The sequence below is a fragment of the Epinephelus moara genome, chromosome 9 (genome assembly GCF_006386435.1).
Source record: "Epinephelus moara isolate mb chromosome 9, YSFRI_EMoa_1.0, whole genome shotgun sequence".
NCBI classification, from domain to species: Eukaryota; Metazoa; Chordata; class Actinopteri; order Perciformes; family Serranidae; genus Epinephelus; species Epinephelus moara.
The window spans coordinates 28,600,749-28,617,076 of NC_065514.1; the positions used below are offsets into that span (position 1 = coordinate 28,600,749).

General features: G+C 39.7%; 2 protein-coding genes across 4 annotated transcripts in view; both read left to right on the top strand.

Moving 5' to 3' along the window:
* The window catches only part of si:dkeyp-72a4.1 (uncharacterized protein LOC100148058 homolog), an 88,856-nt gene extending 74,404 nt beyond the window's left edge, over nt 1-14,452 (top strand). For both annotated transcript variants that reach the window (XM_050053636.1, XM_050053637.1), the window contains exon 4: nt 13,639-14,452. In XM_050053636.1, coding sequence (XP_049909593.1) covers nt 13,639-13,760 — 122 coding nt within the window. In that variant the 3' untranslated portion in view covers nt 13,761-14,452. The remainder of the gene's footprint in view (nt 1-13,638) is intronic.
* Nucleotides 1-16,328, top strand: part of dab2ipb (DAB2 interacting protein b) — a 174,352-nt gene that overhangs the window by 12,732 nt on the left and 145,292 nt on the right. The gene's annotated exons all lie outside the window — the stretch shown is intronic.

Consider the following 16,328-nt stretch of genomic DNA (forward strand, 5'->3'; position numbering starts at 1 on the left):
TATGCACACTTACACACACAGACAGACAGAAGTACCTTTTGTCATTGAGGCTGTGCCACTTTGGGAAAAGATACAGTCCCTGAGTGAGGTGTATGAAGGTGTTTAAATACAGAACTCCGAAATTTACCCGTTTTCTCCCTCTGGCCTCACTGACAGCTACCGTTTCATCTGCGGAAGGACACAGACACGCACACAAACACACCCACAATGTGTCTGTGCATGTGTGTCGGAGAGAGGGACTGTGAGATTGCTGTTTATAGCTTGGATGTGGATTCCCACGCCAGATAAAGTGCTGTTGATCAGAGGGGTGACTATGGGCCACGTTGATTAGCAAACAGAATTCACTTTAAGTGCCTGCTTTGTTTGTCTGTGTTTAATGTTTGAGTTTGTCTGTGTGTGTCTTTGTCTGTGCGTGTCTGTGTGTGGAGACTTGTTAGCAGACTGCCATGGGCTGAGTTACCCACAGTGTGCCATTATGAAAGCAACTAAAATCAGTAGGCTTGTTGCAATAACAGGAAACTGAAAAGGTGTAGCTTACCTCATTCAACTGTTTAAGCTTTAAGCTTTTTTCCAAACTGAAATAGGCACCTGTTTGTCTTTTCGGTTCACTTGTTCCACTTAGAAGCTTGCTGTTAGTACCACTGTATCTGACAGATAGAAAGGAGCCATGCTGTTTCCTGAACTCGTATTTCAGACTGATACAAAACAAGCTGCTAAAAATAGACTGAGAGAAACTTTTATGGTGCAAGGAATTAATTAAGTCTTAGTCACCAAGAGTGATAGCTAAGTCAACACTTCCTGCTCCTACTTCAGAGTAAATACAGTGAATATAATTATTGTTTTGGCTAAGTCTTTATTGGTATATGAATCTAGTGCATACACTGATCTAGATCTTCTTCATACACTACATCAGTTAGAACCACAACCACATAATTACTGTAAAATACAAGTGAAAGTAAATGTTTTCAGAAGGCTTTTATTGTGAAGGAACTGCAAGAAGTGTTGGAATGCATGCAAGAGTCATTTAACAATCAAAGAAACAAATGTACTTTCCCAAGTATGGCCAATTACAGTGAGTTTGCCATCTGTTTGGACAGTAACAAGAGTACATCCAAGCTAACAGCGCTTATAGCTAAACATCAGCATGCTAATATGCTAACACTAGGCCCCCAGTAATGCTGCCTAGCTTTGCAGCCAATTTTCCCCAGTGGCCGCTTGTGGTATTGCAGTAAAAAAAAACAAAAAAAAACAAACCCTGTGGCCCAGAAAGCATTTTCCCATGATTGTAAAAGAGATGTCTGTGTCCATGGAAACACATGGGCGGAGCTAGCGGGAGAAACACTACCGCACACATTCAATGGTCCGCATACTGCGGAAGTAAACCCGAAAGCTAGAAATTTTTTTGGCATGTGTGCCTGATGAGCAACTCCATATAGGCGCGATCTTGGCATCTGATATCTACAGTAGTCATTATACATCTATGGCTCACACTGACAATGCTGACATGCTGATATTAAGTAGGTATAATGTTTATGATGTTCCCCAGCTTAGTTTAGCATGTTAGCATGCTAAAAAAATGGGAGCGATAGCAAAATATTTGTGAAAAAGTAGAAGCTATCAACAAAGAACAGCAACGACTGTACTCTACAGGAACTACAATACAGCTGAAAACTGAACACAACACACTGTTTAATAAGTATCATCATTTTTCATTCATCTCTCCGATACTGCCAGTCTCATGTGGTTCCTGTTTGCCAGCACAGGAACTCCCTGCTGTGAATTCGTATTGAAAACAGATCAAAAGGAGAAATTACTGTATGTAAGCCCCTGGGGTACTGTCAGGGGTTAAATTAGGCCAGAGCCCACCAGAACTGAGCTCCACCTCCTGATATCTAAATCACACCATGACAGCACTCTCTGCTCCGTCTCTCTCTGAGTATCACAGCCTTGCAAACTCGAGTTGAAACATCTGCTTTTGGACATGTCTCACACTGACCAAACAAATGTAGAATGCAGGCTGCTTTGCTTTGACTAAACTACACAGCTGTGGCAGTCACACAGCAGCAGGATCAACACGGGTGTGTCCAAATAGAGTCAGCTAAATAAATGTAATTTAAGAGAGGGGTTGTGCACAGTCAATGCACGTGGCACAGCAGCGGTAGCTTTACTAATTATTTTAATCTGCTTATGTGGCATTGTGAGCTAATGGTAGACTTATTAACCTAAATGCTGTTCTGCACAGCAGCAGCAGGTCAGCTGTTGCACACTGAATCCAGGTTTCTACAGTGAAATCACTGGGAACAAAGGAGCTGTGCTCAGGATGGGTCCAGCACCATCAAAGCTCTTGTTACATTTTTATTTTACTAGTCCAAATATTGCTTTTGTTGGAGAGTCACAACAGAAAGTGGGCCTAATAATAAAACACAATTTAATGTACTAAGACTGTAAGTTATTGTAGATACTATGCCAGGTTTTGTGCATCAATATTTAGACCAAGTAATCTAAAAATAAGGGCTTAATGGGCATTACAATGTCTTAAATCAGTCTTTCAGAAGTCTTAAAAATGCTAAGACATGGGAAGTAGGCTTTTTATGAATTGTGTTTTTCCAACCCTGCATTGTAAAATCTCTAAATGGTAACATCTGTTTTTTTTTTCTTGTTATTTACCATATGCCATTCACATTGACGTCATACAGATCGGGATTAAGTAACCAAAAACATGGTTACTATTTTTGTTTCTGGCTGGATACTCAAAGCAGAGGATTCACTTTCAGCTAGCTAGCTCCTACTGTATCCTGAATTACATGAGGAAGTGCAGATTCAACTAAAATTGGCTTTTTTGCTTTGCAGCATGGCTAAAACCGGTACAAGACGATGCATAGGAGGCTCTTGAGTATTTTTTGAAAAAGTTTTTCAAACTCAGCCCGATGGGAATCAAGGCAATAGCATCCGAAATGTAGAGTGGCAAACACAAAATCGGAGACAACACTCACCAACAAACGCCAGGAATATTCCAGTCCAGTTCTACACAGGTCTCCACCACCCCTTCACCCCCATCTCCAGGGTCAGCAGCAACAGATTTCTGTAGTGTGGTATTGTGGTGTCTGAACATGGTCACAAAACATGAACTGTACTGCAGAAGTCAAATAAGGGAGGAGGAGACCTAGTCTGCGCAATGTTCCCAGACTAATCGATGTAATAGATGTCGGTTCATTTTTTTCCGCAGATCTGGTGTTCCTAAAATTAGTCCTGAACTTGCTGGCATTAAAAAAGTATTAAAAAGTTTTGAATCTAACTTGCCTCATGCTGCAGGGACCCTGGTGCCTCAGTGCAAAATACATCTATTTTTACGTATGGACAGGAATTTCAGTTATTTTGTCAGCAACTGGAGGTATTTGGGTATATTGTATGATTTACATTTGGGGTGTTGTATTACTGTCGTTTGGGACTTAACAGTGCTTTATGGAGGTGAACTTTTCCCCCCTTAAATTAATACAAAGCGTCAGTATGCCCAAATTACAAAAAAAAATAAAATAGATAAATAAATTAAAAATGAAAATGTTCACACTTCTTAATAGTGTCTGGCCATTTTTTGAAATTTATATTCAATGCTAGATGCCGCTTCCTGAAATTTCACCAATACAATTGAGGTGAATGGAATTTAGTTTGTGGTGCAGCATTAAAAAATACATTAAGAAACTTTTATCAGCAACATCTCTTTCCAGAAATGGTACCATTGTTACTCTGGACAATCCACATCCACAGAACACACTGTCTACAGTTTTATTGTAACTACTTTCTGCTCTAGAAATAGTCCCAATGTTAACAATGTGGTCTATTGAAACCACCCAACCTCACTGGACAAGCACCCCCCCCCCCCCCCTCCTCACACATTCCAATTTAATTTGTTGAGTCATGTTCATTGTATGGCACAACATGCACCATGAGTGCACGTATGCCTTTGTCTCAAGAGGACCACCTCTAGAAGATACAGGCTCTGTGTGTTCACTTGTGTGCTTATGCATAGTAATCTTTGCAGCATGTTAGAGAGATTGAAGCGGGTGTTTATGTGCCAGATACTGTTTACATGCAGGTGAGAGCTCAATTAACAGTCAGCACATTTGCACATATCAAAGGTCAGTGGTTGACGCATAGAGATTTTTTTTACAGAACCATTAATTGCCAGCCTCAGTATCGCCTGAATCGCTGCCAAATCCCTCGTCACCTCTCCATAGCCTCACTCTGTGGGCCACTTAAATTTCACATGGCCATTTAACAAATTATGCCTATTGTTCATATGACAATGGAGTCTCTGTGGCTGAATGGGAAGTAGCGACCCTTATGTAGGCCGTGACTGAATTCCATAAATTCCTACATAAAAAACATAAAGTATTAAGGAACAAAACGGGAAACTAGATCAGATATCATGAGATATGTAGGTATTAAGTAATCCACTCCACTTAATGCCACGTCAACATATCAGCACAGGCGTGGTTTGTTTTGTCCCACATTTGCTTTGTTATGGTAGAGTCTGGTGTCGTGTATTAGCGCTAATGGGAAACTGAGTGAGCAGGAGAAAAGAAAGGGACTAATTAAAGGAAAGAACGAGAAATGGTGATTCTTCCTTACACATACAAAGAGACGGGGATGTTATAAAGAGCAGCAGTAAAAAGCTTAGGAATGAACTAAGAGGAGGATAATTGAAGCACTAGAGTCCCACTTCTGTAATGATATGTCTCGTTACCTATAAAACCGGGTTCCTGGCTCTCTCCGTCCTCTAATTTTTTTCTGCATCTTTATAGCCTGTCCTGTCAGAGCAAAGACTATTACAGATGCCTTCAAGAAAGAATTTAGACTACTTAAGAGCGCTATATTTCTGCACCCTATATAAACTCTAGTAATTTGCTCACAGTCAATTGCATTGAGGACGGATTGGTTGTTAAAAAGAAAAAAAATATTGACAAAACTGGGACACTAAGAAATCCAGAGCTCTCACTGGCATACATTTTCAGTACGTCAAGTTCAAAAGACAATTAAAGTTAAGATATTGTTCAAGATAACTGATGTGACTTTTGTTTTGTAGCCTCAGTCATGTAAAAACAGATTGATTTGCATATTGGAAAGCTGAAAAGCCTTAAAGGGATAGTGCAGATTTTTTGAAATGGGGTTGTAGGGGTATATCCCTACACTGTGTATTATGTACAATAGATGTCAGTCGGCATGGCCCCAGTTTGGAGAAGCAGGCTAAGTCCAGCATGGAAGCTAACAATGTACAGCTGTGAAGGGGTGGGGGGAGGGGTCGACAAATGGATTTTAGCCACCGAAAGAAAGAAAAAACTACACAAATTTAAGTGCACGCTATAGTGAGAGTACTATCAGTGCTTTACCTTGCTGTCACACAGTGATTTCCAACAGAAAAAATAAGTTGTTTTGTCGCTCTCTTCAAAGCCAGACTCCATTGAGAAAAACAGTGATTTAAGATAGCTGAACACATGAGCTGTTGGTCTACTACTGCCTTCAATATTATTTTGTTTGTGTTATTATGTGACTTTGGTGTTTTAAAGGGTTAGTTCAGATTCACCAAAGTCACACAATAACACAAACTAACTAACTGACTGAAGCAGTGGTAGACCAGCAGCTCCTGTGTTCAGTGAGCTAAAATGTAATTTTTGAAAATGGAGTCTGGTGGCTTTGGTAACATGGATGGGGAACTGAAGTCGTTAACGTCTTCCCCGTCAAAAGGGGCTCTCTGATGGAAACATAAAGTAGTGAAAATATTCCCAATGTAGCGTACAGTTAAACTGATATCCTTTTTTATTTTAGATGGGACTTTTTGTAGGTGGCTGAAATATGTTTTGTTGCTGACCCCCATCTACAACAGTACATTGCTTAGCTTCTGTGTTGGACTCCAGCCTGCTCCTCCAAACAGGGTGCGTGCCAACTGACATCTGCTATATGTAATAAACTGAATATGTATAAGTACCTCATACGAACCCACTTCAAAAAATCCAAACTTTCCCTTTAATGCAGTTCAACACTCATTTCTGCTTCTGTTCTTCCATCGCTCTCCCATAGCGTGTTGTTTGACCTGGGATTTAAAGGGGATCTGCCATGTAGATTAGAAAGAAAGGGATTATTGAAAGGAGATGGACAGTGAAAAAATTTGTGGAGAGCTTACACCGCTTTGCATGCATGCTCACATAGGAACATGTGCATCGGCTCATACCCCCCAGTGTGATCAATGAAGTCTCAATGTATCTGACTTAGGGAAATATGAGTATGCAGATGTGTTTTTGTGTCTAACCATGCAGTCTATAATCCTTTCACATGTGTGTTATTTTGCTGCTCCCAGCGTGTTTGCAAACCAGACGCTTATTTCTTTGATCTACACAGGATTGATTTCCCTGTGTAAGCATTCGCTTAAATGTCAGCAACAGAGTGCGGGCTATTCACACTGTAATCCTGACATTGTGTCTTTGATGAGCATTGCACATGGCCTCACTGTGCGTGTGTGTGTGTGTTCTGTGTCACTCAGTGTGCGTGTCAGCATGAAAGAGACTGTGTAAAAACTGTAGGTAGAATAACTGCTAAATTAAAAAATCAATAAGTGGATCAACAGGTAATTAATCACCAGCTGTGATAATCCAGTCATTAATCAAGTGAAATAACAAACATTCTTTGGTTCTGGCTTTTTAGGTGTGATTATTTTGGAGTGTTAATCAGACAAAAGAAGATTTGAAGGCTCTTGGGGATTGTGAAAGGCACTTTTCACAGTTTTCTAACCACAGATTTTTAATCAATTAATTAAGAAAATAATTGTCAGGTAAAGTAGGTATCAAAACAATTGGTAGCTACAGCCTGGTAAGATTTTTTTTAATAGTATCAGATTATTTTGCAAATAAAGCCGGGTTATATTGGAGTTCTTTGGGTCTTAATGGAGCCATTTCTTGTTCATGCATTGACACAATTCTATTAAATGCTTTCACACACTCTCGATAGCCATTGGTCAGCAATTTCAGGCTAGTTGTTATTGTGTGCTATATGATATGGGCTGGTACTTGGTAAACAGAAATGGTGTTGGCAGACCTCGAGCTCCTAGGATTCCCCCCCGGTGTGAGCTGAACTATTGTGTTTTGGGGCTCTATGGGGGCCTATAAGATGAAGTCCACCAGTGGAGGAGGGAGATAAGACAAGAGGTACACAGCCACAGGGGAGACCACTGGCTAAGCTTATATCTGCAGAGCCAGCCTGCCAATAAGCACAGTATGAAATAATACAATAGCAACTAAAACTAAACTTAGAGGAGTTAAGCAGCTCGGTCGCATATTATGTTTATTCAGTTATCCAAAATGGTTATAAGTCTATGTAGTGCCAGGTCATTCTTGTTTGGTTATTATTCGAAGGAGTGTTGGCTGTGCAGTGAGAAGGCATACATCAAGATCTAATGAAGTCCTGTTAAACTTGTTCTGTGTTAAGGACTTCTCATCTTGTTTTCCTTTCATCTAACATTACACATGAAACAACCCATGAATATTAAGATATTTGTAGATGGAAACAAAGGCAGGGAGAAATAGATGAGCTCAGATGGATAAGTATGGGTAATCAGGCTCTGAGTCCACTGCAAGAGCAGACGATGGTCATGGATTTGCCAGGTCACCTGAAGAAATGCCAGAATACATGCCAGCGAATCCTCGGCTTTGTCAGCTTGAATGTTAGCTCATATAGTTGTTAATGTCCTATTCACTGTTGTGTGCCCCTCTTAGTGACTAATGGAGACAACAATATTTGAAATTGACCTGGTGTTAAGTAAGACCTCTGCAGCTCGCAGCAGCAATACAGGCTGCAATGTAACCACTCTGGGCAGATTTGCACCATCAGTTTGTGTCCACTGAAAGTGCTTGTTTTTGTCACTGACAGGCTATGATTGTTATTTTTAGTGTCCTACTATCTAGGCTGGATTATTGTAATGTTCTTTACCAGGGTTGCCTAAGAAGAGTTTTCATGGTCTACAGCTCATATTCTGACTGGATCATCTAGATATGACCATATAACTCCCATGTTGGCCTCTCTTCATTGGCTACGTATCCAGGTTAGAGCTGATTTTAAGGTGCTGTTATTGACATATAAAATTTTAAATGGTCTGGCACCTTCTTACCTGAAAGAACTTGTTGATTTTTATTTGCCCACACGGTCTCTTCGCTCTCAGGGGAGTGGTCGTCTGTGTGTCCCAAAGGTCAAAAAGAAGACTGTTGGTGAGCAGGCTTTTTCTTACCGCACACCGACACTGTAGAACAACCTGCCTCTTGAAATTAAACAGGCTTGCTCGATTGAGGTTTTTAAAGCAAAGCTTAAGACCCACTTGTTTATTGATGCGTATTGAGTCTTAGGTAGCTTGCTTTTTTTATATATGTTTTTTTTTTTTATGGTGTTCACCTGTACAGCACTTTGATGTAAAGTGCTCTATAAATAAATTTATTATTATTATTATTGTTATTAATACATGATGGAAAGGATCCCTACAGAGATAGACCTTTTGTTAGAGAGTAAGATCCTTTTTGTTTCAGCAGAAACAGCCCCAAAATTGCTCATGCCGATTCCACCAAACTCCATTTAAATAAACGCTAATTTTAGGGTGCACAGTGCCAGCATATTTTCACATCCAGCTGAGTGAATTAAGGGTTTATTTGAACTTTTCTTAAACTATTATAATGAGTTGGTGATTGTTCGAACAGTGTTGGGACTAACCAAGATGTTTTTTGTGAGTTAATTTGTTTCTGTCGACTTTGAATTGAGTGTGTTTTATGCTGATGAAATCACTGTTTATTTAAATAGAGTCTGGTGAGTTTGGCAAATTCTGTCTGAACAAAAAGGATCTTACTCCTTAAAGTAAAGGAGGGCTATCTCTCTAGGGATCCTTCATAAGTCGTCAGACACCTTAGATAATAATCTGAACCTGTCGGTGGCAAAAACAAGCAACTTTTAGACATAAATTGACAGTGCGAACATTCGCCCAAATTGTTACTTTGCACCTTGTTGTCGGCTGCAGCGGTCTTGCCTAGTGCTGAAACAGTTTCATAACTTGTTGTTCCCATTAGCCACTCAGCCACAAAAACAGATTGCAACCAACTGAAATTTCTCCTGTGTGCTAAGGGTGTGGGAGAACTGGCCTATGTAAAAACACAAATAGCCTTATCTAGAGCCAGAATGTTTGGTTTGTCTGTTCTGGGCCACTATAAAACAACATGGCGGTCTCCATGATAGAGGACCCTCTCTCCGTATGTAGATATAAACGACTCATTCTGAAATAAAGACAACGCAATGATTCTTAGTTTCAGGTAATAATACACTAATGAAAACATACCATATCACTTTAATTCTCTGTTACTTGTGTAAGGAATCTGTACATAAATATAAGTTGCTTGTGACGCAGCATGATGGTGCAGGAATGTGTATGACTGTGTGCCTTTGTGGCACACTCGAAATAAAGTTTGAAAACAGCGCTGCCAGCGGTCTGTCTGTGCCCGTCTCAAGTGGTTGCTTCATTAGCGGGACCCCTCTCATCTTTTTCTCCCTCTCTCACTACTTATTTGTGCTCTTTATTCCTTTTAATCATCGCAAAAAAAAAAAAAACAGTTCACCCCCCTCTCCTCCTCCTCCTCCATCTTGCGTATCTCTAGCCAACAGTGTCACACAGACTCCTCTATTCTCTGTCCGTCTCTAGTCTTGTATAATGAGTTCTGCTTGGGATAGTACATTCTGCAATTTGGCCTTTACTGTGGGGCCAAGAGGGAGTCAGGGTGGGGGGTGCATGAATAAGAGGAGGAAGAAAAGACAGCATGGATAGATGGCCCCAGTCTGTCACTATAGCAGCATGAGTATTAAGTTAGCAGTCAAACTTTGAGTTCAGAGAGGCAAACTTTTGACTCTCTAGTTATGGGAGTGGTGGCTTTCTTGAAGAGTAATCAAATTTAGGGATGTTTCAAATTCTGTATATTTGTGTATCCAGTGTCACTTTGGTTCGCCAGACATTTTAGATTGGCTTTGATCTTCTTACGGGCATCCACTCCAACACTCCACTTACTTTGTTATGAAGACATTAGCTCGAGAACAGAAAAGCCTCTCTATTATCTGTCATTAGAGAGGTTGGTTGATTTCTCTGTCCATCTGTTTATCCTTTCTTTGCCAATTTTTTATGGATTAATTCAGATTAGGAGTGGATTGGACAGCAATATTAAGATGTGTCAGAGCGGGCAGTTAGCCAGGACGATATATCAAAGTGCTGTGCTATAACAGCCATGCAAGTACCTCTGTCTGCTTTCTGACTTTCTTACCGTGGTGCTATCCAATCAAAGCCAACCACAACAACAAACTAAATTGGATTAAAATATTCCAGTGCAATTGCAGTCATTTTGATTTTACAAGAGACTTTCTTACAGCGTGGTGCAACATGTTTCGGTAAATACTGGGCCTGTGGTATGATGATTCACAGACATTCCCACTGTGCACTTTATGTGTCTGCATCTGTTAAAGCCATCTAGCTACAGGACAGTTTGAAGTGTCATAACTCAATGCTGTTAACATCAGTTGTACATCACCATGTTCTCCAGAAGGGGTCAGTAGCGATACAGTTTTGATCTGCCATTTGGCTCACATTCCACAGGATATATAGCTCCTGTAAATATAGATTGTGTGTTTACCATAATGAAAATGTTCTTCTGTGATAAGATAATGACTCAGGTACATTCTGAATAGTTTTCTTTATTATTATCTGGAGCTGTAACAGCAGATTCATTGATAAGTCCACCAAAAAAAGTGAGAAATGGTTAAAATAATTTTTCATGCACATATGCCAAACATTCCAGTTCCAGAATGTCACTTGTGAGGATATGCCGCTTTTTTGTGTTGCTTGATAATAAATGGAATATATATAAAGTTTGGATTGTTTGTCCAGACTTATTTCCTGACATACTAAATAATTAATCGAGAAAATATCTCCAAAATACTCAATAATGAAAATAATCCTGAGCTGCTACACTATCTCCATGTACACTCAGTTGCCAGTTTATTAGGTACACCAAGTTAAAACTAATGCAGTCTTATATGAGTCTCACAACAAGTTATATCTTCAAAAACATTATGATGATTAGTTTTTATGCCTCTGACCTAGGGGTGGGCAATATGGCTCCAAAATAGTATCATGATATTTCAGGGTATTTTTGTTTTAACAATTTTCTTGACGATATGACATATAGTATAAGTAAAAAATATGTATATATTTAATTTAAGAACATAGATTTGCAACAAAATAAGTGATATAGTTTTGCATGTCAACCTTCAAATATTCAGTAAAAACTAAACAAAATTATCTCTAATTTCTTCAGTTTGTAAACAACAGTAACTCAGAGTGAGATTCAGACTCTGTATACAATATCAAAAGTTCAACAAAATAAAATTTACCACAACATTTAAACAGTTTCCAAGTACAATAAATGTACCCTAGGATCTATCTATATTAATCAACAGGCGATTTTGTTCTCTTTTAGCAAAATCCTGAATAATTGAATTGGGTTGTTTTTTTCCTGGACCTTTGTGCTCTGCTGTTTCTCCTCTAATCATCACCTGTGTAACCTGTGACAGGCTGGTATGCTACCATAACTATTGCACATTCACATATATGTAGTTGTTGTTGAGCCGTGAGCATCACATAGGTTTACATTACCAAAGGTTTATGACAAAATCAGCGAGCGAGGAGAGGGAGAGACGCTGTGCTGCTGCCAGAGGAGCCACTGAATGAGTTCCCTCTGAGCGGAAACTCACTAAAAGAGTCCGAGAAGTCTGGGGCTGATCATAAAACATTCAGGATGCCCAGGTCTAACGACGCCACGGTTAATTCCACACTACTGAAACTGCTCTTTTCGGAATTACTGCGGAAGCGCTTTCAGCCATGCTTGTTGTTGCCGTGGGTAACAGTATGAGGTCAGTATGTCAACAATATTGAAATATCACGAGTATCACAATATGAATATTTCATATCTTATTAAAAATAATACTGGTATTATCATTAACAAGATGCCTCTACTCTACGCTAGTGACAGCTGTGGCACAAACGTCTACTTGGACTGAAGAATTAACTGATTAGATTTTGGTGGTCAAAGTGTCCAATATGAATGAAATGATGAAGTGATGGCATTTTATATCCAAAAAGTCAAAGGTCAGCTTCACCGTGACATCATAATGTTCTGCAAAAAACACTTTTCTGGCCATAAAGCAACGTCATAACTCTGGACCAGAAGGAGAGACATTTGGTTGTCCACCTTGAAACTGCTGATTGTATAGATCTTCTGTGAAGCGTCCATGTTATAGAATTTGTAGCTTCTTTGCAGCAACATCCATATTTGATATTAATTTCTATATGGCTACATTTGAGTCTGGGCAGACCTCAATGTAAACTGCAACTTGACCGGCTGGTGGAGGCAAACAACAGCAAGGTGGCGATTACAGTTGTAAATGTGTTTTAGAGAGGTGTTAAATCAACTGTTCATTTTGGAGGCAGCAGGCTGTGGTGCCATTGAATTGTACAACATACTGACAGGTGTTTCTGTTGTTTTGTCCACCCCATTTATATCAATGTGCAGACTAAATAATAGACGCTCTCTCTGTGCAATACAATACATGTCAACAGCACCATCAGTTCAACTTGAGGATGAGAGATGGACAGATAAAGAAAAGACTGCTCACCCTGGTCTCCGTCTGACATCTGTAGGAGTTTGTTGCTGTTTACACCAAAGCAGCAGTGACTTTATTATATATAATAAAGTCAAGTTGTCTCTTAGAGGGTAAACTATTATCTGCCCAAGGAGATTCAAGCAGCAGTAGCTATCAATTTTGTCTTATCCACTGCTCGTAATCCATACTAATATGTTTTGTCATTTCCAGGCGATCAAATTTTGCCCAGACTGTCAATCCTTGAATCTTTATGGCTTCTTATCACATGCTGGTCTGCTCTGTTATTTCAGAGGGGTCTAATCCCCGTGACTCCCTCTGAGGTGTTTTGCTTGGCTGACTATATTTTAGGTGTAACAGCCAGTATGTGCCACTTTCTGTGTGAAACCCACTATCCATTTTGGAACAATAGAGTGAGCTATGCTGGCAATCAATACATCTCTTTTTGTCTTTTTGTTTGCTCTGAAAATGGAATTAGTTCCATTTTCCCCTCAGCTGGGGACTTCACAGGCATTTTCTAAGTCATTTTATAGAGCTTAAAAGGTTCAGTGACTTTCTTGGTTTTAGGACATTTCTGTTCACAGTAATATAGTTTTAATTCTCAGAAGGCTTTTAGCTGGGTTATCTCAGTCACCAGTTTGTGTTTTAATTTGAGTGTCCTTATGTGTGTAATTGATGTTGAGATGCATGTGGAATATATAGGCAAAATGAATATATAGGGGATTATGTAATTTTCTTGCAGTATAACCCTCAGAACTTCTCGAACTCTTTCAACTGCCGGCACTCTTTCAAGTCAGCCATACTTAACATGCTGCTGAGAAATGAATAAAACTCAGTCTAACTTGAACTTTTCTTTTTCTTTCTCGCTTGCTGCCATGTGGATTGGACTCTTCCCTCCATTGGTCTCTTCAACAGGTAAGACGTTTTTACTTTTTCCTGTGATTATTACCTGTGTACGGCTAGTTCTGTTCACATCTTCTATCTCTCAGGTTTCTTTCTGGTCTCATGGCCGACATATTCTTTGCTCCAATCTCTAAAGGATCTGTTGTGTTTGAGTAACACAGAATCATTTAGCCATATTGGCTGCAATACAACATAACATAAGGCCTTTTTGATGAGTCATCTGCAAAGTCCTGCACTGGGTCGGGTTGCTGCGGATACTAATGTCCATATTCCAGTACTCGCATTAAATCATTATCAAGCACTCACAAAAAAAAAGAAAACAAGACACAAAACACAAGAATAGAAATGTATATTGGCCAACAACAAAAAATAGGTGCAATCTGAAGTTCATTTATTGAATAACCAGGCTTCAGTTGGCAAACTTTCTGTTACTGCTGTTACACGGGTTAGACACAGCAGTGAAGGACTGTTTCCAGTGCCCAGAGCTGCTTTCTTTCCAATTAGTTCAACGATAACCAGAAAAAGGTTAGCGTGTAAAAGAGCAAAAGAGGCGTGACGGGCATGATGTTTAACACAACAGCATCAGCCTCTAGTGTGATATGTAACATATGTGCCTGGACAACTAGTCAAATTTTAATCAAGATCACGATTTTGGCTTCCCTCAATTAAATGAACATGATCAACTGTGATATTATCCGTCATCGACCATAATCATCTGTGGTTTGGACATAGGAGAGAACAAGTCATCTGCAAAGAGTGCATGAGACGTTTCTGTCCTGCAACTAACTTGTTAAACCACCTAAAAAAGATTATAATCTGCAGGACAATGCATAAATGCCAAGAAGAAAAACTTTGCTAACATTACAATATCATTACTGTTAATCCCCATCCTTGTCCACTGTCACCTCAGACATTCATAACAGCAACACTGCACCATGTCATGTTGCCATGACCACTGTCAAAAAATGCATGTGCTAGATAGATAGAAATGGAAGATGCACTGAAATCAAGTGAAGAAGAACCTTATTTTAAGTCTTATTCTGTTGAAATGATTTGTTAATTAGCAGGAATGTAACACAAGGTGAAAGTGAAAGCAATGCATTGTTGATAAAATTATGGGTAAAATGTTTTGTACAACTGTATGTATATTTTGTTTCTAGGAGATGTAGCGTGAATAAGGACCAGTCTTACTTAATGCAAGGATTTGTACATTACAAGAATCTAGCACAGCATAGAGGTAAAGGCAGTGCACTGTTTAGTCAAGTGTAAAGTAGAATGAAAATATTTTGTCCCTAAAGGAATTTGATCTCAATATTGATAAGAGCAATCTTGATTATCACTTTGGCCATAACCATGCAGCCCTATCCATGGGCAGCACTTTCTAAACAATAACAATGGCATAACATGGCAATAACAGTCATTTACTATCCCTGTTACACAGCAGCTGATCTTTCTCTATGCTCGGAGGGTAAAAAGCTCCTAGACCTTGTTGTTTTCCTAATTTGTCAAAATGTTTGGCTGTTGTTCTTCTTTGAGTTAGCTGCTAACTGCTTCTAGCTGCTTTTTAAATCTTCTGCAGTGGATCACACACCTAACGAATTGTCAAAATGTCACACCTATCCCATCCACGGTCCTGTCTGTGTCGAACTGGTGCTGATACTACTTCCACTGCTGGCTTAAAGGCGAAACAACTCTGTCCCACCATTCTACAATCATACCTTTTATAAAGAATGTTGAGGTGGAGTAATGCCGTGATATTCCGGCCTGAAACCGGCAGTGTAAAAGAACCAAGAGCTGGAGCAACAGCAGGGCAAGGAGGCACTAAGAGAAACAAGAGTACGAGTAAAAGTGGTGAGAACTAAAATAATAAGAAGTGCCTGAGCTGGCCATGCAGATGCTGAACAGCTTCTGCCAGATCCGGCAACTGTGTCATGTGTCAGACTGAGCCAGAGCTGTAGATGCAGCTGATTGATAGCAACAGGGCAAATACTTTGGATATGTGATGACAGATGATTACCAGTTATCTTTGTGTCACGTTGCATATCACCTGAGAAAGTGAAAGTAAACATCTGAACGAGCGCTTTTCATGTGTGAATGGGAGTGTACACTAGGCAAAATGACATAACTGCAAACGGTGTGTTTAATCTTGGGTCATGGGACTTATAAACAGGTTGGGGCGGGTCCGTCTTTGACTTGGAGATATTTACTGGTAATGGGGTGGCTCTGATCCGGAGCTTTGCGGGTACAGGTGTGCAAAACTGAATCCGTGCAGGACTCTCGTTCTGGGTCAGTGTTTTGGTCGTACAGGAGAACAGGAAGTAATTTCATCCCTTAGGCTGCACATTAAGTTAACTCCAAACACCACACCCAGTGTTTGGCTCCAACTCAGTGTACTCAGCATGCTTAATGGCTTGTGCTGATCACAACAGTAAACTAAATGCTTAATCTTAATATATTTATATTCAAGTCATTAGTGTGTCTTTATCCGCCTGCAAGACTTGTTGTTTCCAAACCTTTTCCATTCTGCTCTCATGAATTAACAATTCAGCATGCTGACTGCCTGTAAAGTGGGCGACTAAATACCTAGTGGGAATGCCTGGTTTTGAAGTGATGCCATCAGAGTGTTTAAGGAAACTTGCAAATCAGCATTGTCTTAATGCATCTTTATCCATCTTAAATGTATTACTGATAAATGCTTTGGT